Source organism: Rattus norvegicus, chromosome 20, assembly GCF_036323735.1.
Source record: "Rattus norvegicus strain BN/NHsdMcwi chromosome 20, GRCr8, whole genome shotgun sequence".
NCBI classification, from domain to species: Eukaryota; Metazoa; Chordata; class Mammalia; order Rodentia; family Muridae; genus Rattus; species Rattus norvegicus.
In genome coordinates this window covers 6485481-6510117 of record NC_086038.1, presented here as the reverse complement: position 1 = coordinate 6510117, position 24637 = coordinate 6485481, and the positions used below count along the sequence as shown (strand labels likewise).

Here is a 24637-nt window from a genome sequence, read left to right as displayed (position 1 = left end):
TCCTGAGGAGAAGCAAATCTTGTCTTTAAAGTTAGGAGTGTGTACAGCAGAGGGTTTGTTCATATTTAATTTAGAGAAGTAGCCTCTGTGTCATTGCACCTTAGCCCTGATTGTGTATACTGCCTGGTATTTTCCTGTCTTTGTTCTGACTGCTTTTGAAAATCACAGATCATTTCCCCACGTATCGAGTACTGCTTATATGTCCCTCACTTAGACCAAGGAGTGGAGGTTTTTTAAAAAAGCACCATATTCCACACTGTGGGTATTTACTGGCTTCTGTTGTTGGTCTGTTCTTAGAAACCAGTGCAGACTTGGAACTAAATTATTAGGCGTTAATAAGTCACCTCAGGTTAATAATCTACCACTCTGGTACCAAGCAGAAATTTGATTTTTTTTTTTCCCCTTTAAGATTAAAAACATGGAGCCAGGTGTGGCAGCACATTCTTTTACTCCCAGCACTTGGGAGGCAGAGGCAGGCTACTCTCGGAATTTGAGATTAGCAAGTTCTATGACATCCAGGTCTACATAGTGAGACCCTGTCTTAAAAACGAAACCAACAACAATGTGGCCCAAAGTTAAAGATTCATTCCTCCTGTCTCTGCCCTTACCAAGATGAAGCACATTTTTTCTGGAACAGTGTCTTTTTTTTTTTTTCTTTTCTTTTCTTTTTTTCGGAGCTGGGGACCGAACCCAGGGCCTTGCGCTTGCTAGGCAAGCGCTCTACCACTGAGCTAAATCCCCAACCCCTGGAACAGTGTCTTAATCTTAAAGGGAGATGGTAATCAAAACAGACATTTGACATTTAGGTGTTAGCCTGTGTAGTTGTAATCAGGTACAATCTATAGACATCTTCAAACTCAACTGTGGTCATAATGACACATTATGGTACATGCCTTCTCATTTGTAACCTTCAGTGTCTACGGAACCAAGTCACTGCCATAGGGACACATGTATCTGTCTAATGGCATTCATGCCATAGGGACATATGTATCTATCTAATGGCATTCTTCTGTATGCACTTTAATGAACGCAGTGGTCTTTTTGAGTAAACATTTACAAATTTCTTTCCTAGTTAGGTGGTTTAAGTGTTTATAATGTTAGAGGCTAAATAATCTTCATCTGTACATAGATTTAGCTCATCTTTTTCACAGACTATGTGACATTTTTATAGTATGCATTTCCAGGTGTTTACATATGTCACGATCACTCACTTGAGGGAATGTGTTTTTTTTTTTTTTTTGTTCTTTTTTTCCGGAGCTGGGGACCGAACCCAGGGCCTTGTGCTTCCTAGGCAAGCGCTCTACCACTGAGCTAAATCCCCAACCCCGAGGGAATGTTTTCATTTGGGGCTGGAGCTCTTCCAGAGGTCCAGGTTCAGTTACTAACACCCACAACCGTCTCTAACTCGAGTCTTAGAGAATCATATACCCTTCTCTGGCCTCTGAAGGCACCAGACATGCATCTGGTATGCATGTACACATTCAGGCAGAACACCATGCATATAAAATAGAATCATTTTTTAAAATAAGAGCATATTTTTATTTAGCCACACTGTTCATTTAGCTCTACCTTATGCTACCTGTGAATACTTAATTAATGGGAAACCTGTGCACCTCCCTTTCCGAATCATGACTTTTCATTCCCTCTTGGTGGTTTCCCTTTTGAATTTAGGCATGACTGGTTTTTTTGTACAATTAAACCTTTCCTTCCCTCTGCCAAAACATTTCATGTTCCCCTCTCAAACCCTGCTTCAAACATCAGTTTCCACCTGTCATCTCGGCATCTTTAGTGAACCCTCTCCTGCTTCCCTTTGAAACTCAGGACTCACTCACTGCCTTTCTCTCTTTACCATTGCCGAGTGCCTCTGGAAGACGCCAGCAAACACAGATGCAACACTTCATGCTTGTCATTTCAGAACATTCTGTAGCTGAATACGGATTCTTCAGAAATGTCCCCTCCTATTCTAAGTAGTATCTGCAAAAAGATTTGAAGTCATAGTCACAAAATCACAAAGTGGTCAGGGACGTGAGCAATCAAATAGTAAAAGATGGTGAAAATCATTATTAATGTTTAAGGGTCGCTGTAACATACTAAAAGTATTGGCCATAGCTGCCAACCAAATAATGACCTAGAAACTCCATCAGTAAAAATCTCTCCTAACATAATGGAAGGACAGTGATGGAACGGAGAGAAGCGGTGGCTTCAGCCACCTGCTGCTTGGGAGGCCTGCAGCGTGCCTGACTCCTGGTGCTCTGACGCTGACTGGCCCCTCTGGGTTGGAGTCAGGCGCGTACAGCATGTTAAATTCCACAGGTGATCCTGATGCTAACAGTGTCAGAAAAATTAGTAAGAAGCCGGAAGGCTAAGGCTACGGTCTGACATCTCTCCATCTCTCCAGTCAGACTTCAGGGCAGAGGGTGGGTATTGCGCTGTCTGTGGAGTGAGACCTGTAAGGATGAGGGGCCTGTTGGGATGAGGGGAGAAGGTAACACCCGGGCACCTCTGCTTACTGTAACTTCAAGAAGCAAGAATGTTTCTGTACCTCCCATAGGGAAGGAGAGAAACCTGACTGGTCTGTGGGATCCAACATAGGCCCTGCTCTTGGCCCCCCTGAGTTCTCTGGTGCACCCCAAGGCCAGTGTTGCACTTGTAATGCTCTGCTCCACGGTCAGGGCACTGTCACGGAGAGGCTCATCAGCTGAAACAGTTTGCTTTTCTGTTCGATCCATTGATCTCTATGGCTTTCTAGTTGTGGGAATTTCCCTAAATTTTCACAATCAATGATGCATACCTACCCTTTATTTTGTTGTTGTTTTCTGATCTATTAGGAGTTTTACAGACTTACTGGACATAAGGTTGTCATGTCCCATTTCCCAACACTGCAAAAAACAACTTTTGTAGCATGACCTTGAGAAGCGAAAGCTGAGGGCATCTTCCCACCTGTTTGAAGCCTGATAGGTGAAGAGGGAAACCCTGTATTCAGCTTCTTTATTGCATAGCGTTAACATTAGGTAGTCTGGAGTTTTCCAGGGTGTCTTTTGTTTTGCTGGTAATACAACTCTGTGTCTCCTGCTTACTTAATCATTCAGAACAAAATGGTGGCGCACACCTTTAATCCTAGTGCTCAGAAAGCAGAGGCAGGAGGATCTCTGTGAGTTCTAGGACAGCCTAAGCTACATAGAGAAACCCTTTCTCAAAACCAGCAGGAAACAAATGCGATGATAACTCGCCTGGCTAAACTCCCAGCAAAGCAAATCTGCACTGTGAGAGCTTGGAGGCTCTAGTCAAGGAGCGCAGCACCTTTATCCTTCCCCAGGAAAGCAGTCCTGTGGTGCTCAGCTCTGCTGTGGTGTACACGGAACTATGAGGGAAAGTGAGGCTGCTCCCCCTGCCAGCCAGCTCAGCAGGTCAACCCTTACATCGCTGAGGTGACAGACAGAGCCCCATCACCTCATATCCAAGGCGGACTGAACTGGGTCTGCCAGCCTTGCCAGCTTGCTTCAGGATCTGTAGTGAGAACGATTCCTCCAAAGCACTGAGTACACTGCAGACAGAGGATGAACAGTTTCAGGCTGTAAGGTGGCAGAGCCTCTCCCTTAAATCGTCTTCCTTACATGTCACAGCTCTTGGCCAAGAGGCTGATGGGATCGCTCCCAGAAGTCCCACTGAGGGTTGAGGAAGGACACTGGGAATATGGAGGGAGGAAGACTGAGGAGAGATACTCAGCCGAAGGTGACTGGCTACAGCTGGCCGGCCACTGTCACGCATCTGTCTGTCAGGCTGTTTCTGTTCACTGTTCACTTCTTATGAAAGTATACATGTGTGATACAGCAACAGTTTCAGACATTTAAATGTCCTCAGTGGATTACGTACACTCCCAATATTGCAAAACCCTCTTCACCCCAGACAGAAACTCTGCACCGAACAACACTCCCCTAGTGACCTTTCTTCTCTTTTGAGTCTGAATTTGACTGTGCATGTGTGGTATACATGTGCAGTATGGAGATGTCTGTGCACTTGCGTACAGGCTAGGGGTCAACATCCAGTGTGGTGAAATGTCTTTGTATTTTACTTACGATTGGTGTGCATGCATGTATATGTCACAGCGTTTGTGTAGAGGCCAGAGGATACATTGGAGGATATGGTTCTTTCCTTCCATGTGGAATCCAGGGATCAAACTCCACTTTTCAGCATGCGCAGCAAGCGCTTTTACTCTCTAAGCCATCTCTCCAGTCCTGCACCAACTCCAGAGCGACTGCCCTGCAAGCCCTGAGATCCTTCTGTCTCCCTCACCCCCGTGCACCACTGCACTGGGCTTTTCTGTGCTGCGAACTCAGGTTCTCCCTGTTCTCGGCATGTGCTCCCACACTGAGCAGTTACCATAGGATCCCCACACATACACGTTCACGTACACATACACTCCTTTTTCTTCAGGATATCCATTCTGATGGGTAAGAACTAGAATCTCTTAGAGTGTTTCTTTCCATTTACCTGGTCACTGTTGATGCAAAACATCTTGCCATTTTTGAATATGTACTTTGTGTGTGTGTGTGTGTGTGTGTGTGTGTGTGTGTGTGTGTGTGTGTGTGTCCAACTCCACTGCCTCAGTGTAGAAGAATGACATTAGACATTTCTTTGGGGAAAGGAGCTGAATAATTGCAGTGTGTAATTCCATGTAGCTGTGCAGTTGTTTACCTGTGTAGTTAGGTCTATTTTTCTTTTTTAAAGTGTATTTCTTTCCGCCAATAAATAACTATAACTATCACTGTCTCCAGACTGGAGTGTCTGAAAGGGATCTGAGTCGAAATTTAAAAGAGGGCTTTCTACTCCATTCTCATAACAAAATGTCAAAATGAGGCCTACTTAACTAACGCCCTATGTTCTCAGGCCTAGGTATGTTTCTGTGCTGTGCCTTTTCTCGTGTGTGGAGAGGAAAGCTGTAGTAACAAGGCCAGAGTCGGCAGGGCTTAGAAATGCTTGCTGTGGCTCCTCAGTGCTTCTAACAGAGAAGCCAGGGACGATCCTCTGGGAACTGGTGTCAGAGCAGCACCAGTCATGTGCACACTGTGTGCAAAGCCCGGAGGTAGCTTCTCTTGTGAGAGACTGTCATTACCTGAAGTTGTCAGTACCTGTCGATGGGACACTGAGTGTCTTCTCGTGTCCCTCTTGTGTCTCAGGTGATTGGCGCCTGGCCCTTTGGAGGGTGAGTGCCAATCTGGCACATCGATGACAGAACTGGGTGTTCCCTTTCTGGAGCACTGGGAAGGAATTTCCCTCCTTTGACTGGGGCAGTGCAAAGCTGTACCATGAATGAATGATTAAAGCCTTAGGTGAAGTGGCTTTAAACCCACATAGTCAAGTCTCTGGAAGGAAAATACTGAAACTGAAACTTCCTTGTGTTTTTCATAAAGGCTTTTACGAATTTCTTTTTTATATAATACCATAAAGCAAAAGTCTACTTACTTTGTTTGCTTAGAAAAATCTGTACTTCTAGTGACCTCAGTGAAATTCAAGGGAAATGTTTAGAAAATTAAAGGATTCGGGGGGGGGGGGTTGTTTCCTTCCTCCCTCCCTCCCTCTCTCCCTCCCTCCCTCCCTCCCTCCCTCCCTTCCTTATTTTTTTCCTTTATCTTTTACAAACCTTGTGTCAAGGGCTGACTTTCAATACATCGAAGCAAGGGAGCTGCTCTGCTACTTAGGAAACCCCAACCCAGGCGCAGGTTAGCTATGAATGATTTAGTGCCAGGTTCCACATGAATGTGTGATAAGCATGATGGGCAAGAGGACAGGCCCCTTTCCTGTCACACCCCATTTCCCAGTTCGAATGGCTTTCCAAACTGCACTCCGGTTCCGACACCCAGTGGGGGTTGCGGGGGGACCCACCCCAAGTGAGAGGCGCAACACGGGACCTGCCAGGGACGGACTTTAGGTTTTCTTATATGTGTTTAGAGAGGATCTGGGATAGCTGAGGATAATGACCTGACTGTCCTGCCTCCATCTCCTGAGTGCTGGCATCACAGGCAGTGTGTGCTGTCACCAGCATGTGCCTGGCTGAAGAAAACTTTTTTCTGTTTTTAAAATTTTGTGTTGCCTGCATGGCATCCATACACAGAGGTCAGAAGAATGTGTCAGATCTTCTGGAACATCTGTTACAGATGGTCATGAGCACTCGTATGGGTGCTGGGAATCAAACTTCAGCCCTCTGGTGCTCTTAACCGGGGAGCCGTCTTTCTAGCTTCCCCCTTAAGTATTTTTGGAAGAAACAGCACATAAACAAAGTCCACCTCCCCTTCCATTGCCATGAGGCAGTTTGTCTAATTGCTGTAGTCACGGGGTTTGGTTATGACGCACAGCTCCTATTAGAAGGACAGTGCTTAGATCAGCTCCTCCCCACCTTTTGAGATTTTGAGACAGAGCTTTTCCTGTGACCAGGCTGGCCTTGAACTCAGAGTTCCACCTGCCTCTGCCTCCCAAGTACTGGGATTAAAGGCATGCACCACCATGCCCAGGCCTAGATTCAGTTTCTTAAATGTTCCCATTCATGACTCCTTTTTGCCCAAGAAATTTCTAAGCAATCCCGGACATTCGGGTGTATAGAATAGCCATACAAGGAGAACATTTATTGTAGTCCGCGTTTACTTTATAACTCGCTGCTGTGCAGGCATTTTTACTGTGTGTTCAAGATGGAAGCAGGTACAGTTGCAGCAGGTGGCTATGCTAGTGCTAGTGTCCAAAGGCACACTGTGTTTTCATATTACCTGCTGAGAAATGGCAGTGAGATTAGGTCGTTGTTGTATGTCCCTACACCATGGTGTTTCCATAAGAGCAGAAAACGTATGCACAGCACAAACACAATAGCCATAGCCTCCGGTGTGAGCTGAGGGGCTGTGAGCAGTGCTGTCTAGCAGTGCATAGTAGAGAGTGCCATGGTCAAATGCACGTGTGTGCTCGGAACCAACATCTCACTAGAGTTTCCTATGGTGGCGTGGCCAGCCCTCCAGATCACCTTGGATTCCTTTTAGGCCATGTGTGTTCAGAAACCTTTACTGCTGCTCAGTTGTTCTCTTCCTGGTGTGGGGTTACTACTTTTTATTTAGTTACGATACACATCACCTGATAAAGGTTTATACTGCTTTGTTGGGAAGACCCTTTCACCTTTTCGGGTGGGTAATGTGTGGGGTGGTGCTGGTGGATATCTCAAGAAATTTTCACCTAGTGGTTTTAATGTTAGTGCTTCAGTCATGTTCTCTTGATAGAGGTCCGTGTGCCTCTGAAAACCTACAGAACACTTCCCAAGGATATCATCCGTGACCTGCTCTGCTCAGGCATTTAAAAGACCATTCCCCTGCTGTTTAGGGGTTTCCTGTGCATTCTCAAGCATCAGAAATGTGTGTCCCAAGCACTGGGTCCTAGAAGCCGGGAGTAGCCCTGCCTGTCTAATTTCCCTTCGGAGCCAGCCCAGCGCTGAGCTGAGCTAGGTACTTAACTTTCGTTGTTTGTTTGAGAACAGCTTGTTCTAGGCTTTCACTTACCCTGAGCCAAACATGTGGACCTTTTATTCTGGTATAAACTGTGCTAGAAAATCCAGCACAGGGGCTTGGCCCTGGGATTGTGGTGCTCTCTTTGAAGATCTTTCAGCACAACAAACTGCTCATCCTGAAGAAAACTTAGTTTGTTAGGAAATAAGTTAAAACACTGCATGTTCTAGTCGCCTAATTATGAGTTCGATCGGTGAAGTGGTTTTTACAAGTCTCACAGTAGTTTTGTTTGGGTTTGGTTTTGCCTGTAAACAGAGGGCCCAGAAGGTGACCGAGCCTGGAGTCTCTTCTTACCCTAGTGTGGGAGCTTTAGAGGTGGCCCGTGGTAAGCTGGTTTTGGTGACGTCCTTAACCTCAGGACTCAGAACACTGAGGTGAGAGAAATGTCCAGAGCGAAACTAGCCTGGGCTATGGAAGAACCTGTTTCAGAAAATGGTTGGCATTGTTACTAAGTCTTCCTTCCCCTGCTCAATCAAGGAGCAGTATAAAGTTAATCACAGTAGTAGGCAACTGTGTTTTCTTCAACCTGTTGATCACTGATATTCAGATTGGCCCTGCATGAGAAAAGGTCAGGTGACAGCACTCAGGAGGCAGACAGGTGGAGCTCTGAAAAAGAATTATTCTTGTATTTAAAATATACAGTGTTTAATTCGTTGGGAAGCAAGAGTTTTTATTCTGAGCACACTGCTGAGTGAAGGTTTAGAGGACCTGAAGTAGGGGCAAAAGGAGAACCTCAGAGTTCCAGTCTCCAGTCCCCGCTAAAGACTGCAGTAGGAGAAGCATGGAACCCTTGTTCTAGAAGACCCTTGACCCACCAGGGATGCCTCATAAGTGTCAGCATCTACCTGAGAAGAGCTAAGGAAGGGTAAAATGCGTGGACATCGTGGATCTGGCTTGTGAGAGGAAGAAGAGAGAGTAAGCAGACATGGGTGTGGCTGGTTATAGAACAGGAGCTGGCTGGCTTGGCCAGTGTGAAGGAAAGCGGCGAGCACCTGAGAAGGTCTCAGTTCTCTCTCAAAAATCCGGCTGTAGGAGAAGGATGTGCTAAGGCTCTGAGAGGGCAGCTTCTCCCCGTGTAGTCTTGCTAAGGAATATAATTACCGGTGGGCCTGACTTACACTGCTCTCTAATCTAGGGCCATGGCTAGACGGGAAGATGAAGAAGTGGGTGAGGCTGTATTTCCCTGTCTGATGCCGTCCACGTATGCTCACGGGACACGCTCGTTACTGTTTCTGTGTTTTAGCTCCACTAGTTTTACAGAAGCTGGGGTCTCAGGGACTTCTCAGGTGTATTAAGAAGTGATACTTTCACTGAAGGAAATTTGTTTCCTTTGGCAGGTTTTCTACTTACAAAGGACAATGACTACTGATGAGGGCACCAGTAACAATGAAGAAAACCCAGCAGCCACCGTGGTTGAGCAGGGAGAAGATATCACTACGAAAAAAGATAGAGGAGTATTAAAGGTAAGGCCATGGAGGTGTGTGTGACAGGGAGGTCTGCTGCGTGTGAGCTGATGGGCTCAGTAGCAAACACTGCAGCTCCCTTCCCGTCTAGCATCGTAAGTGGGGGTCATCTCAGGTTATAGGTGTCCAGCTTCGACTGGGCTAGGCCCTGGAGAACAAGCCCAAGCTGTGCTTTCCCTCAAGAGAACCCCTCCTTGCTCAGAGTGCGCGCGTCCACTGCTGTTTGCGTACGCCATCTTAGTGCACTAAAGCTGTGAGTGATAGCCGAAGGGTCTGCAGGGAAGAGGAGCGAGCTTGGCTTTTTATACAAGTACTGTTTTTATGTGTCATGGTATAAGGACACAGAATATATTTGGATCATCTTTCCTATTTATTTAAAGAGTGTGTGTGTGTGTGTGTGTGTGTGTGTGTGTGTGTGTGTGTGTGTGTTGCATGCATTTATGTACACATATGCATGTGTACTAGTCCCTGTCAGGATATCTTCCTCAATCCCTTTTCTACCTTATTTTTCTGTGTGACAGAGTCTTTTACCAAAAAAAAAAAGGAAGCCTGTTTTAGTAAAGCTGGGTAGCCAGCAAGCTTCTGGGGTCCATTTGTCTCTGCCCAGCACTCGGGTTGGAGACACGCTCTGTCATGATTATTTTTTTCCAAGGGTCTAAGGAATCTGAGCCCGGATCCTCTTTAAACCAGCTCCGCAGACATTTTAATTTGCATCTTAGCAACAGTGTTGAGACAGTACCATTGATGATGGTGGGACTAGGTATGGTTCCCTAGGGTCTCACTAAGTTGCCCAGGCTGGCCTTGAATTACACTTAACCCAGACAGGTCTTGAACATGCCATCCTCCTTCCTTTGTCTCTTAAGTGGGTAGGATTCTCTTCTGTGATTCTCGCTGAGTCTCCATGTATTCCTGTTGTTACCTTGCTCGTGCTGTCAGTCCATCCAGATCTCTCTTTGCTGCACCTTCTTAGCCTCGTAGCTGTAATTCCTCATCCAGAGCTCCAGGAAGCTTCTCAAGACAGTGGAGATTGTTCAGGCTGTCCTCAGTGTCTCCTACCTCATCTATTCGGTGTGCTGCATAGAGAACTGGCCTCCCAGGTCCCTCAGGCCCTGTGTACTCTGTAACAGAATACTGGGTGGTTCATGAGAGAGAAGTTTTCTTTGGCTCACAGTTCCATAGTTGGAGAAGTCCAAGAACATGGCAGGCCTGCGTCTCCTTGCTTCTAGTAAGGACTTACTTCAGAGTAGAAAGCAGAAGGCAGGCAGGCACGAAGGTCTGAGAGACACAAGCAGGCGTGGGCAGCTTCGTACAACTTGAGTTATGAGCCCCATCCCTCCACACGGAGCTCAAAGAGGTGAGACCTTGATCCCACCTAAGTACCTGTTTCCCTCCTGAAGGCCTTGTGTTCTAGCACTGTCCAGCGTCAGCTTTCGAGAGGACAGCTCCTATTCATCCCTCACTCAGACCACAGTATCCCTCCACTGGGAGCGTACACTGCTGCCGAGCCTGCTCAGAGCACCTGGATAGACAGTAAAGCATAGTCTCCTTTATTCTGGGGAGTAGTCTTTTATTTTTTTTTTTTGTTTGTTTTTTTTTGTTTGTTTTTTTTTTTGTTGTTCTTTTTTTTTTTCTTTTTTTCGGAGCTGGGGACTGAACCCAGGGCCTTGCGCTTCCTAGGCAAGCGCTCTACCACTGAGCTAAATCCCCAACCCCTATGTGCGGTTTGAAGTTCTTTAAGTTATAACATCTGTTAATGTCTAGACTCCTCAAGTCACCTTGGAGCTTTTGATGAAGTCAGTGCATTTCACAGCTCTGACCGGGAGTATTTGTCAACCTCCCTGGGTTAAGTTTCCTGTTTGTAAAGTTTGTAATAATAACAATAATCAAGAAAAATATAAGTTGGTTTTACGTTTTTCACATAAATTAAAACTAGATTTTTATCTTTAGACAACTTAAGACTTAAGCACAAGTGTCGTCTTGCTGGGGAGACACACACATAACAAGAGGACATTATCACATATCCTCTGCACCACCGAACATGGCCCCTTTGGCACAGATGATTGACAGGCTGAATTGCACCACCACACACCTGGATTAAATTTTCTTTTCCAAGAACTGACCAGTTGTATTAGCAGCTTGCTCTGACGAGAATAAAGGAAATATTCTAGATTTTACAATGGATAAATATTTTTCAGTTTGAAGTTCTTCATTTTTTTCCCTGTCCTTTGTCTTTACTAGAAGACAGGCTTCTGCTTGATATTGTTGAAGTCTGTATTTTCAGACTGTGCAGACAGTGGAAGTCTAAGCTGTCATGTCGGAGCATATAGTAGTCGGAGCCTATCTTTAGCAAAGGACAGCAGTTTGATTCTTCGCTGGAGCTGACTGACTGACTAAGTGTCCAGCAGTCTTTTGGCTAATTCAGTTTGTGTACCTGATGCCTGCTCATGAGTCTTGTCTTTTGAGAGATATTAGCATCAAGTGTGGGGCTTTCAACCAACCACATGTGGTTTACTGGCTGATTCCATTTTGTCTTGTTGGAGAAAAGGTTTCACAGAATAACCTAGCTGGCCTGGAGCTTACCATGTAGACCAGGCTGTCTCCGCAGTGATCCTTTTGCCTCTGCTCTGGCTTTCTGTTTTGAGAGAATACTGTGGAGAGCAGTAGTAATAACTGTAACACAAAGGGCCAGTGAAGACAGTTCTCTGAGAGGAACAGAGGATCCTCGAGGGACTGCGGGGAATCTGCCCATCTGTCTGGATGTTGGGGAGTAGCCCGGGTGGCCTTTGTACCTTTTACAAGTGCAAAGCTCTACACTCTTTTCTTATGTTTGTCTTCTAGATTGTCAAAAGAGTGGGGACTAGTGAGGAGACCCCAATGATTGGTGACAAGGTTTATGTCCACTACAAAGGCAAGTTGTCGAATGGAAAGAAGTTTGATTCCAGTCGTGACAGAAACGAGCCGTTTGTCTTTAGCCTTGGCAAAGGTAAGCAGGCAATGTTTTCAGTGTTTGTTTAGGTTTGGTTCTGTTTATATTCCACTGAAGGAGTGGAGCCTGTCCCTGGCAGATGCCGTCCCTGTGGTCTGTTTGCATCACTTTTTGTAGCAGCGTGAGGATGATGCCATTTTCACTTCCTGACACTCACACGCAACCTAAGACCTGCAGAGGCACAAACCGTGGGGACCTTTGTGGGTGTCAGTGATGTCGTCTCAGCAGCCCATGTCGTGTTGTCACTGCCTCTCCTGTTAGGTGTCACCTCAGTGCTTCATAAGTCAGCACATGACACATATGGTACAGCTCCTGGGTGGCCCTCAGCTTGTGCGCACGGCCCTTCTGTGCACCCCTACCCTCAGGAAGCTGCAACCCTTTCAGCTGGGAAGTGAGCTAGCTTGGTGCTGCTATGAACATTTTTCTTCTTGCAAAGACGGTCTGACTGTTGAGACTTGAGAGGTATTTCCTGAAGCAGAGTGAGAGAAACCCATCCTCTCGAGGAAAACAACCAAGCGGAAGCTGCAATCACAGCTTCAGGTAAAAACCGGTTTTAAAAAATTTGTGGCTGGGGTTGGGGATTTAGCTCAGTGGTAGAGCGCTTGCCTAGGAAGCGCAAGGCCCTGGGTTCGGTCCCCAGCTCCGAAAAAAAGAACCAAAAAAAAAAAAAAAAAAAAATTTTTTTTGTGGCTGCCGGGGCTTAACAGCTTCCTGAAACGTAAGACTTTTCTGTGAGCGCAATGGGTACTAATGAGTGTGACTTTACTTCTGGACAGTGAGATTTGTCACTATTAGAAGATCTGCCTAATAAGAAATACTCAAGTTAATTAAAAAAAAAAAAAATCTGCCTAATTCAATTAGCCTGTCTTTCCCAGGGACCAGCGCAATATATGGACCGTCAAGTGTGGACAGGCAGTCCATTCAGGCTGGATCAGGGCTTTAGCAGAGTACAGTATGAACAGTCCTTTAATGCAGCTGACCTTCTGAACCTCCGACACTTTTGATAGTCACCTAGGAAACTCTGTGACACTGCCCGTCTGCCTTTTCCCAGGTCCTTGTGAGTTTGCACTTTTCTACATCGTCGGTCAGAAACAAACGAATGACTTCCTCTTGGCTTATATTAAGTCAAACATATTTCACTTTTGTACAATTAAAAGTGACAGCTCTGGACTGGGGTGCTGCTCTGTACTTAGAGCATCCAGAGCTGAGTGTGACCTCAGGGTAGCACCTGTGTAATCCCAGCACTTGGCAGATCAGGGTCAGAAGCACAGTGTGCTGTACAGTTGACCACAGAACGAAAAAGGTAAACCAGCCCAATAGTACACACCTATCATCCCAGCAGTTGAGAGGTGTCCCAGTTAGGGTTCTGTTGCTGTGATGAAACACCACGACCAAAGGCAATTTGGGGAGGAAAGGGTTTGTTTGGCTTACACTTCCATATCACTGGTCATCATTGAAAGAAGTCAGAACAGGAACTCAGGCAGGGCAGGAACCTGCAGGAGGACACAGAGGGCTGACTGGCTTGCTCATCATGGCTTGCTCAGCCTGCTTTCTTAAAGAACCCAGGATCACCAGTCCAGGGACCACCCACAATGGTCCTCACAATTGAGATGCTCTCCTCTCAGATGACTCCAGCTTGTGTCAAGTTGATGTAAAACTGGCCAACACAGGAGGCAAAGTAGAGCTCTGAGTTCAAAGCTGTGTTGTACCTCACAGCAAGACCCTGTCTCAGGAAAAGGGGAAAACTAGCCAAGCCATTTAGATAGATCTTGTATTAATATTGTAACAGTTGCTACTCCGTCAAAATAAAGAAGAAATAGAAGTAGAAAGTAGCATAATTATTGTCTCTGGAGTCCCTAGTCCCTTAGAGTGTAGGTCTCCCAGGAAGTACACAGAAATATTCCAAAGAGAAGGTCCAGGCAATTTTGGGATTCTAGTATGACTTCGGTGTTTTGTTTGGTTTTGTTTTGTTTTAAGATACAGTCTTCTCTATGTAGCCCCTCCTGTCTTGGACCTTACTTTGTAGCGTAGGCTGGCCTCGAACTCAAAGTGGTATACCTGCCTCTGTCTCCAAAGTGCTGGGACTAAAGATACGCATCACCACATCTGGCCTGAGATTAGTATTTTAAATAGGACTATTATGAGTAACTATAAAAACTTTATTGAAAAATGTACATAAATAGAGCACTGCTCTCCCCCCACTGTGTGCCCACTGCCCTTCCCCTACTGTGTGCCCAGTGCCCCCTGCCCCCTACTGTGTGCCCACTGCCTCTACCTCCTACTGTGTGCCCTCTGCCCTCTCCCCTGTTGTGTGCCTACTGCCCTTCCTGTACTGACTTTTTTTTTTTTTTTTTTTGGTTCTTTTTTTTTCGGAGCTGGGGACCGAACCCAGGGCCTTGCGCTTCCTAGGTAAGCGCTCTACCACGGAGCTAAATCCCCAGCCCCCTGTACTGACCTTTAAACTCCAAGTTCATTGTCTACACTGTGAATAACTGCTCTTATTATAAACCACTGTATAACGTTGAGGTGAAAATACCACATACCATAGCGTACATCAGCCCAGCACAGTAAAAACTATTGTAACCTCTTGTGTCGTAACTCTCCTTACTGAGCAGTCATATAAAACCTTTTGAAACGATGCTTAGCTAACTTTTTTTTTTGTCCCAGGAAGTTGGGAAAGAGAAACAGAATCAGTCTAAGACCTGGTTGTTAGCACAGTGCGCTGTGTTCCAGGATAGAACGGGACAGTTGCCCTTGTGTGCTCGTGTTAGTTTTGATTTTGTTTGCAGTGCTGTTGTCCACTTGACTTTTTTTCTCTAAAGCATCCTTCCTTGATTGTGAAGTGAGACAGAGAAGTCCTTTCTTCAAGTCGTCATCTATCTCCAGCATTCTAGGAGGTAGAAAATATCAGTGTCCAGTTCTCCTAACAGTGTTGAAAAGAATTCCTTTTCTAAGGATGTCTCTTGTCACCCCTGCTGAAAATCACTGAGTGTGCAACTTTTAAACATATGCCTGCGTATAAGATCTGAGTATGTTTAGAATCTGACAGCATGAAAGTGGTTTTGTTTGTCCATGTGGAGACAGGTGGAGGCCCACAGGTCTGTTCACTTGCACACAGTGAACTCACACCTCAGGTGTGAGGCAGTGCAGTGGGGGGAGAGAATGGCCCACAGCATGTGTGTGCGCATGTGTGTGCGCATGTGTGCTCCACACCTGCTGCTCTTCTCTGGGCAAGGACGCATGGCAGTCTGTAGGGTCTGTAAACACAAAATGCACGATGATGCTGTGAAGTTAATGTGTAACAGAAATGTTATACTTCATACATCTCATACTCCTAAGCCTACAGACACTTTACGTCACACTCAGTACACTTAATGACAGGACTGAAGCTTGGCAGTCGCGCACACCTTTCATCTTCCACTTGGGAGGCAGAGGCAGGAGGATCTGTATGAGTTCCAGGCCAGCCTGGTCTACAGAGTGAGTTCCAGGACGGCCAGGAACACACAGAGAAAGAAGCTCTGCCTGAAAAGAAACAAAAAAGAGAGATTAGAGCTGGAGAGAGGGCCCTGCAGTTCAGACCCTGGCTGCTCTTCCAGGACCCATTAATTCCCAGCCACCGCCATGTAAGCGGAACACTAATGCGCATAAAATAAGGGAAAATAAATAAAATAATGTTAAAGAAAAACACATTTAAACACCGAAGACTCGGCCGTGATCCAGCAGTCTGCTGGGTAGGGATCAAAGGGACTATGCAAAGGTTCTCATGTGCACACACACGTTAACAGCGATGTGGACACTGTGTCCAGGGTGGAGGCAACTGAAGTGTCCTTCTGCACCTGACCGAAACAGAATGTGAAACCGCCGCATGGTGGATCATTATGCAGGTCCCTCCCCTCCGCCCCACCTTTGGTTTTTTTGAAACAGGGTTTCCCTGTGCAGCCCTGGCTGTCCTGGAACTCACTCTGTAGACCAGACTGGCCTCAAACTGACAGATCCTCCTGCCTCTGCCTCCCGAGTATTGGGATTAAATGTCTGTGCCACCACACTTCATTGCTCAGTCCTAGAGGAGAGGAAAAGTCTGGCACATGCTGCATCCGTGATGAACCCCAAAGACATTCTACTAAATGAAAGAATTCAACCAAAACGTGAATGCTGTTTGCCTCCACTTGTATTATGTGTTTATAGAAAAAGAATGTTTGCCGGTGGCTGAGAGGAGGGGGTATGTAATCAAGTATAAAGTTTCAGATGGGTAAAGCCAGAAGAAGAACATTCTGGAGGCAGGCTGCGTAGCAGGTGTGTGTAGTCATATCAAGTGCACTTTGTTCAATCACAGCAAAACCTGTTTGAAGCCAGGGGAGCTATGCAGTAAAACCGCTAGTCCGTCCATTATTAATAAAGTCGTTTTCATTATAAAGGGAAGTGTTTTTTAAAGTATTGTGTGGGTTTTTTAATAGTAATATATATATTACTACAGAAGAAAGAAAAAAATATACCACATGGCTCTTACCCTGGCTTAGTGTAACATTTTGCTTACTTACTTGTGTGTGTTGTGCAGATGGGTGTAAGGTTCACGTTTGTATGTGTGTGTGTGAAGATCGTGTGTGTGTGTGTGTGTGTGTGTGTGTGTGTGTGTGTGTGTGTGTGTAAAGATCGGCCTTGGAGCTGTCCGTGCTGCTTTGAGGAAGGGCCTCCTCCCCTTTGGATCTAGGACTCACCCATTCAGCTCCACGTCTCTCTCTGCTTCTCGCACTGGCTTAGCAGCACTGTCCCTGCGCCTGGCTTTTACATGGAGCCGGGGCTGGAACTCAGGGCCTCACACTTGACCTGCAGAGCTATTTCCCAACATTGCCTTTCAATTCAAATTCCTGTGTCTTTGTAGATACAAGAGGTGTAAGTATGTACTATTTGATATTTTGTTACAAGTGGAATAGAACTCCTAAAATTGAAACATTGTGTTTGAGGTAGTAAAATTGAGACCCAGATCAAATGTAGGAATAAAAGTCTTTTTTTTTTTTTTTTTTTTTTTTCCGGAGCTGGGGACCGAACCCAGGGCCTTGTGCTTGCTAGGCAAGTGCTCTACCACTGAGCTAAATCCCCAACCCCAGAATAAATTTTTTAAAACATTTTTTTGGCATATTCTGTCTACAGGAAAAAGATCCTAAAGAGGAAGACTCTTTGAAATGTTGGTGCTTCTGGCCCACTGGTTCTCCTTCTAGCGTTTGGTCTAGTTTTGTTTGCAGATACCCACAAGTGCCCTGGGCATTGACCCTCCCCAGCCACAGACCACCAGGAGCACGCTGCAGTTGGACAATCTAGGTTTAGTCCTTTCCAGAAAGGTACACAGTAGGGACGTACAGGATTGGAGAGTGCGTGGCAGGAAAGTTGTTGGTAGCGTTGTGGGCTCTGGTGTGATCTGGGTAGTTCTGGACAAGCAGAGTAGACAGGGTACTGGGTGATCCTGGGCTGGAGAATGAGCCTGGATTAACCCATGGTGGGATGCAACAGTTGCCCAGAGCAGCCATGAGAGGGGGCTGTTTGATATATTTGGGTGCACAGTGACCTTATTTTTTATCCAAGCTTAGATGAAATGTTAAGTGTTCTTGTTTTGTCTTGAGGTGGTGTTTTATACTCTTGTTTGTGCGCAGTGGCGACTGAGTTGGCCTTGCTCTGAGCCCCAGGCTCACCTCAGACAACAGCCTGGCTGCAAATGTCAGCACCTGGCCATTACCTGGGACTGCGTTTTTATTTCTCTTAATAAGAGTCATCTTTAACCTAATACCCAGGTGTACTTTTTCCAAGTATTTTGTTTCAGTAGATTTAGGAAACATCAAGATTAGTGGTAAAGAGGGAGAGGACTGTGTGAGAAACTTGTAGGACACTCGTGCAGATCTGCCCCAAGAAGTGCTGAAAGCCCTCTTGGATGCCACTGAACTCGAGGCGGTAAGCAGTTAAAGTAAGTGGCCTTCGGACACTCCACCAGGAGTGCCTACATATTGATCCTGCATTGTTCAGGTCTTATTCTGCATTAAAGGAATTTTTCTCTAACCTGGAATGGCCATACTCACAGACAAAGCCGTGGCCACTAACATTCCATGAATTAGCAAGCTGGCCATGTTCTAAATTTTAAGATGTGTATGTTGTTTTGCATGATTCTTCGCTTAACAGTTTAATGTCAGCCAGTCCTGAACCTCTCAGTTACAGGCTTTACCACAGAAAGTCAGTCAGACACACGATTGTTCACTGGCATCTGATGGTAGCAAAGGAAAGTATCGCCCTGAGCTAAAATGGAGTGGTCTGGTTAGTAAAGGGCGAGTGTTCAGACAACATCAAGAAAGCGGCTTTTATAACGTGAGCGGTGTTGAGAAGCTGCAGACCAAACAATGAATCAGCTCAGTTCTCAGAATAGCATGTGAAAGTCAACATACACCAAACAGAAGCTATGTGTGTAATTTACAGGTGACAATTTCCTTGGTTGCAAGGATTTCAGAAGTTTTCAACTAGTGTTCTCTACGTTTCAGTGTCTTCTTGGCGCTGCTGTTTAGAAAGCTGGTCAGGGAATGAGGTGGTTCCCACCTGTGATTCCAACAGCAGATGGGAAGGGGGTGCAGGCAGAGGAGGAGAGGGTCAGGGTTATCCTTGGTAATGAAGAAGAAGGAGGTCAGCGTTGGGGCACCTAAGACCCTGTGTCAGTAATGACAGCAGCGTCGGCCCAGACCTTCCTGTAGTAACTCCTGTGCATTGCAGGATCCTGTGAGGGACAGGAGCAGGGCTCACCTTTAGAGCCCAGTACCGTTTGCCACCAGTTCTTGTGACACGTGCACACATGCAATAAGTAAAGTAATCCATTTTAAAAGAAGAATGGAGATAGATGGGGCTGGTAAGGTGACCCCTGGAGCCCTGTCAAGGTGTAAGGAGACACTGACTACAAAGTTGCCTTCTGACCCCCACGTGTCCACCATGGCTCAGGCACACATCCTACACAGACTGTACACTCCTCACATGTGCACGCCTAAGGAGTGACATGGAGGAGCACTGGTTAGATCTGTGATCCAGCACTTAAGAAGCTGAGGTAGGAAGATTATGAGTTTGAGCTGAGCCGAGCTGTATAGTAAGACCCTGTCTCAAATGACCAAGAGAGAGGGTTATCTGTGGTGGTGGCTGCAGGGGCAGCTTTCCTTTACTGAATTGGACTAACACCAGACACTGCGTGTCACTGTGCCGTGCATTTGGACTGCGGCTCTTATTAAGGTTCCCAAGTCAGGAAACATTGAACTTCACAGGTTTTCAAAGACCTCAGGTTGGAATCCGGCACGTTGAACCCCCTACATTGCATATCTCCCCTCTAGTAACCCAGAAAGGAGATGACATCATTAAGTGAAAAGGAGTTCAGAACTGAATGACAGCACACTGCCATAGGCTTTTCTTTTCTTTTTCCTGTTTTTGTATTGTTTTGTTTTGACTTTCAAGACAGCATCTCACTGTGTAGTCCTGGCTGTCTTGGAGCCCTCTCTGTGGACTAGACTGGCCTTGAACTCAGATCTTCCCGCCTCTGCCTCCCAAGTGCTGGGATTAAAGGTGTTGCCGCCACCACCTGGCATGTGGAGTCTTATGATAAGCATGTGCTGTGGAAAGTTACAAGGAAGTGGAGCTGGTGCTCTGTCATGACAGAGACTGAGCTGAAGTCCCAGATAGCAATCGCCTTTTCTCCTTGCCTCCATACAGACAGGGTCCCTTGGTCCTAGTGTACCGGGTCTAGTCTGTCGCTCTACTTCCTCTGAACTTCACTGTTTATCCGGTCCTACTTGAACATGTTTGTGTGTGGAAGTCAGAGAACAACCTTACAGGAATCAATCTCCCCCCTTCCCCCCACCCCCCATCACTTGAGTCCTGGGGATCAACGTCAGGTCAGCAAGCTCGTCAGCAGGTAGCTTTGCCTGCGCATCTCTGTGGCCCACATGTCTAAGGTTTTGATTGACATAGCACCTCAAGTGTGTTTTGTTGTTAGTGCTAAAATTCTTTGTTGTTTCCCAAAGGGTTTGAGACTGCTTACAATAAGACATAGTTTTGTTTTATTTTATTTCTTTTTATTTTATGAACATTGATGTTTAGCCTCCATGTGTATCTGTGTGAGGGCATCTAGTCCCCTGGAACTGAAGTTACAGACAGCTGTGAACTGCCGTGCAGGCACCGGGAATTGAACCTGGGTCCTTTAGAAGAGCAGCCAGTGCTCTCCACCACTGAGCCATGTCTCTAGCCCCTAAATGAGACATGATTAATGGTGCACATGACAAGAGCTAAGAGTATGACTCAAGCGTGGTGCACACACCTGTCATCCAGGAATCTGGAGACGAGGTGATCAGCAGGATTAGGAGTTCTAGGCTAGTTTATACGGCCTGAGGCCATCTCAAAATTTCAAAACAACGACTTGTAAATATAACACGGAACAGGTTGCCTGCTACAGCCCCACAGTTGGGCGGTAAAGCTGAGTTTCTGAAGCTGGCAAGAGAGGAAACTTCCCAAATTTTATAATCCTTAGGATTTGTCGGATCTGGATTTTGTTTGAAGATTTTGTTTGACAGATTTGTTTGTTTTTTTCCTTTGTTTTCTTGCTTTCTCTTAGGCCAGGTTATCAAAGCCTGGGATATTGGGGTGTCTACCATGAAGAAAGGCGAGATCTGCCACTTATTATGTAAACCAGAATACGCTTACGGCTCTGCTGGCAGCCTCCCGAAAATTCCCTCGAACGCAACTCTCTTTTTCGAGGCAAGTATGTGTGTTGCCGCCGCGTCGGCTGTGCTGTGCCGCACCGCAGAGCGACATGGAGCTGGGCTTCCGCTGAGAGCTGAGAGCCTGCTCCGGCTTATTTATTTTGGAGCTTGGCTCCTTGAATTGTTTCCCACACACCCAGGGGATGTGCCAGTGCTTTCTTAGAAATGTGTCTCTGGCACAAAATGGGCATATCCAAACAAACAAAAGACGCAGATGTAGAAGTAAAAGTTCTGGTCAGCAGAGGAAAGTAAGACATACTCCAAGCTGACAGGCCGGAAATGGTGGTGGGGAGTGTTAAGTTGTGAAGGTTTACGACTGTCTCCTCAAATCCATCAGGATCAGTGAGTGTTGGTGCACTGTTTACTGTGTTGAATTAATTACATATAATTGGCCAAACTGGATCTTTATCTAACATGGTGAAAAGCTCATCTCAGTTGGTTGAAGGCCAGATTCTTAAATCTTAAGATGGAAACGCCACAAATCTGGGTGGGAAACGGGTGTCCTGCGAGTCAGCCAAGATTGTTCTGTGCCAGCACCTTGTACTTCTGGCCTCTGGCCCACAAGGCAGTTGTCCTAGTATTTCCTGTCTGTCTTTGCACTGCAGCCCCACAGGATGAAGTCCTAGACAGTGCCATTACACCGAGTTCTCTCCAAGCCGTGTGCATCAAGATGTAGTTTAAAGTTCTATAAAATACCCATCTGTTAAACTGGCTTCATCTTTTCCGTTCTAGATTGAACTCCTTGACTTCAAAGGCGAGGATCTATTTGAAGATTCAGGCATTATCCGGAGAATCAAACGAAAAGGAGAAGGCTACTCAAACCCCAATGAAGGAGCCACGGTGGAAGGTAAGCAGTGAGGACTGCAGGAGCCGGTCCCTCCCTGAGGAGGAAGTCGTTAGACTCTCTACAGGAAGAAGAGAGGCGATTTAAACAACCAGAGTGGTTGTCCTAACTTTGGCATGTACATACGTGTCACTCGGGGTTTGTTCTGGAACAAAGATGACCTCAGACAGGAGCAGGAGACTGGGGTCTAAGGCTAGCTGGACCTCTGCGCCCTCACCCCTTCCTAGACTGAGGCCGTGCTGGGGTTCTTGGTTTCAGAGGCTCCACTGACAGCCCCAAAACACCCTCAGTGGGAGTCACGTTTATGAAAATTGCAAGGATTAGAGAGAGCTGTAACAGCCACTTAAAAACTTACTCGTAATATGGTTTCATCTTTTATTATGAAAAATTCAAATCTACACAGCAGTTTCTTTTCTGTGCTATGGGAACTCCCCCAGAGTCAGTGATTCATAATAATCTGTTCTGTTTGATTGATTTGACAGAGCGTTTGTTGAGAGCAGGAGGTTAGCGCCATCCCTGTCCCGCTCCCGTTAGTTACCACACGGACTCCTTCTCTAGTCTGAATTCACGTTCAGACTCTGGAGCCGCATTTAGCTCCCGTGGCTTTATTCCTTTCTAATGAGTTAGTCTTCTGTCTTTGTTTCCTGTGACTTTGACACATCTGAAGATGACTCTCCATTTGCTGGAGAACACCACGCTTTAGGTGTGTCTCATGCCTGTAGGGACTAGATGGAGCTTTTAGAGAATGGCCTGTGGGTGGCGCGGTGCCCTCTTTAGTACTTCATCTCCACCTCCTCCACCACCACCACCACCACCTCCTCCACCTCCACCACCACCATCACCACCTCCTCCTCCACCTCCTCCACGACCCCAGCTTCTACTGGTGAGTGCTGGGCGAGGGTAGTGCCTCCTGTGTTTCTCTCTGTGAAGTTACTCTTCGTAAGCGCTGAGTGAGGCAGGAAAAGGAGTGCTGGGAGGCCACCAACCTTTACACGGCCCACGCACTAGCGAGGTTCCGTACAGCGGCCATTACTGTGTGTGTGATTTATAGCTGTATGTTGTGTTCCACTGCAAGGAAGAGCTGTCTCTTCTCCCTCCCTGTGTTGATTTTGCTGTTTAATTTGTCAGCACACACTAGGGGGATTGTCTTTTCCAGTAAGATGCTGACCGTGGAGAGTGTCCTCCCTCCCATGGGCTCTGTTCACTGTGTCACTGCCTTGCTTGTTGTTTGTAGAGAACACTGTTAACTGCTTTCACTTTGTCTCCTCACTCTATGGTGCTGTGAGAGGCTCTAAGATCACTTGAAAATCCTGCTGCTCCAGGCCTGGGATCATCCCTTTCACCAAGGAGCTGTTTCCTGCCCCTGGAAAATAGCATCTAGACACTGTCAAGTGCTCGTGTGTGTTTGTGTGGTGGGACTTCATGCTCCTGGAGCTCGGGAGTGTACTTCAGAAGTGTAGACAAGCATTTGCACAGGGCTCTGTTCAGCCACATGTGTATTTAAAACATTGAGTACTGGGCAGAGCAGGTAAGAGCACTGGCTGCTTCCTCAGAGACCGACGTTCAGTTCCCAGCATGTTCATGGCGGCTCACAACTGTATAACTCCAGGCCCGGGGAATCTTAAGCCCTGCTCTGGCCTCTGAGGGCATTAGGCACACATGTGGTACACAGATATACACGCAAGCAGAATGCTCATACATGTAACAATTTTTACAGTGCCATATACGTACAGTGCCACTCAGCACCACAATTCGTTCTCCTTTGCTCATCTGGGACTTCTCTTTGCAGTATAGCCACAGTTAGTTTACATCTGCAGGCCCAGCTGTGTGTCAGGTCGCCCATTGTGGTAAATACCAAGAGTTTCTGGGTTTCTGGGTAAAACAGAATGGTCAGGCATGGGCTACATTTGGACTTTGGAGGTCTTAGTCTGAACTATGGAGTCTTGCGATTACTCCCTTGAGCATCTGGTTGTATTGTGTGTAAATGAGGCTGATTTTCCAGTTTGATTGTGATAGGTGTGACATGGGGTCCCTCCGATGTGACAGGCTTTCCCTTCTACCCCTGTGCTGTGTTCATAACTTGTGTGCTTCCTTCACCGGGGCTTAAGGAAGGAATCCTGACACCGTCTGTTTCCTGCACCAATCCCTGGTGAATCTGTGTGTAGTGATAGTCTCCGTCTTGGTGTGTTTCTTCTCAGTGGTGGTCGGCTGTGTTTTTGCGTGAGTGGCTGGTTGGAAGGCTGTACACCATCATCTGCTGCTGCTTTTCACATTGTGACATTTATTTTTTTCTCAAAACAGTGTGCTTTTTTACTCTTATCAAAATTCTCATTTTTACAAATCAGTTGAAGCTTCTCCTGTGCTTTTTCTTGCCAGGTAAAATGACTGTCGTACTGCTTGTGTTCTGTGTTGCCCTTTTCCATCATAGAGAAGGCAGTGTGCTCTGAGGGCTCTAGGGGGCGTGGTCGTGAGGACTGACACTTGCATCATCACACTTGTGTATTCGCTTGCCCTGGCTGCATCGCCACTCGAAAACTTTGCAGTCAAAGACCATCTAACTGCGCTGAAGCAGAGCTCTGAGTAGCTCCCGTCCCTCTGCTGTGAGCTCCTATTTTGGGTTTCAGATCGGTGGTGTTGGAGGTGGGAACTGACCACAGCAGCATCGTGGGCTCCTGGGCTCTTTGGCCCCAGGCTTTCAGCTCCTTTTGAACGGAGCTGCAGGGCATGGTGCTTTCAGAGCAGAGTTTCAACTGAAATCTCCCGGTCCCTCCCTCCTAACCAGATGAAATGCTATATAGGTAGAGAAGGAGGGAGGTACTCGAGGTGATGCATACCCTGAAACCCAGCACTCTGGAGGCTGCAGTTGGAGAATCTGTAAGTTCAAGGCCAGCTTGGTCTGCTAGTGAGTTCCAGGACAGCCAGAGCTACACAATGAGACTCTGTCTCAAAACAGTGAGAAGAGAGAGACAGAGAAATGGATTAGACATGGGAGCTTATGAAATGCATACATACATGGGCTTAGACGGATGGAGACTGCG

General features: G+C 46.5%; 1 protein-coding gene across 4 annotated transcripts in view; it reads left to right on the top strand.

Annotated features, from left to right (window-relative positions):
- Nucleotides 1-24637, top strand: part of Fkbp5 (FKBP prolyl isomerase 5) — a 118297-nt gene that overhangs the window by 67110 nt on the left and 26550 nt on the right. For all 4 annotated transcript variants that reach the window (XM_006256224.5, NM_001012174.2, XM_039098819.2 and 1 more), the window contains 4 exons: nt 8876-9001; nt 11840-11984; nt 20608-20750; nt 21488-21602. In XM_006256224.5, coding sequence (XP_006256286.1) covers nt 8897-9001; nt 11840-11984; nt 20608-20750; nt 21488-21602 — 508 coding nt within the window. In that variant the 5' untranslated portion in view covers nt 8876-8896. The remainder of the gene's footprint in view (nt 1-8875; nt 9002-11839; nt 11985-20607; nt 20751-21487; nt 21603-24637) is intronic.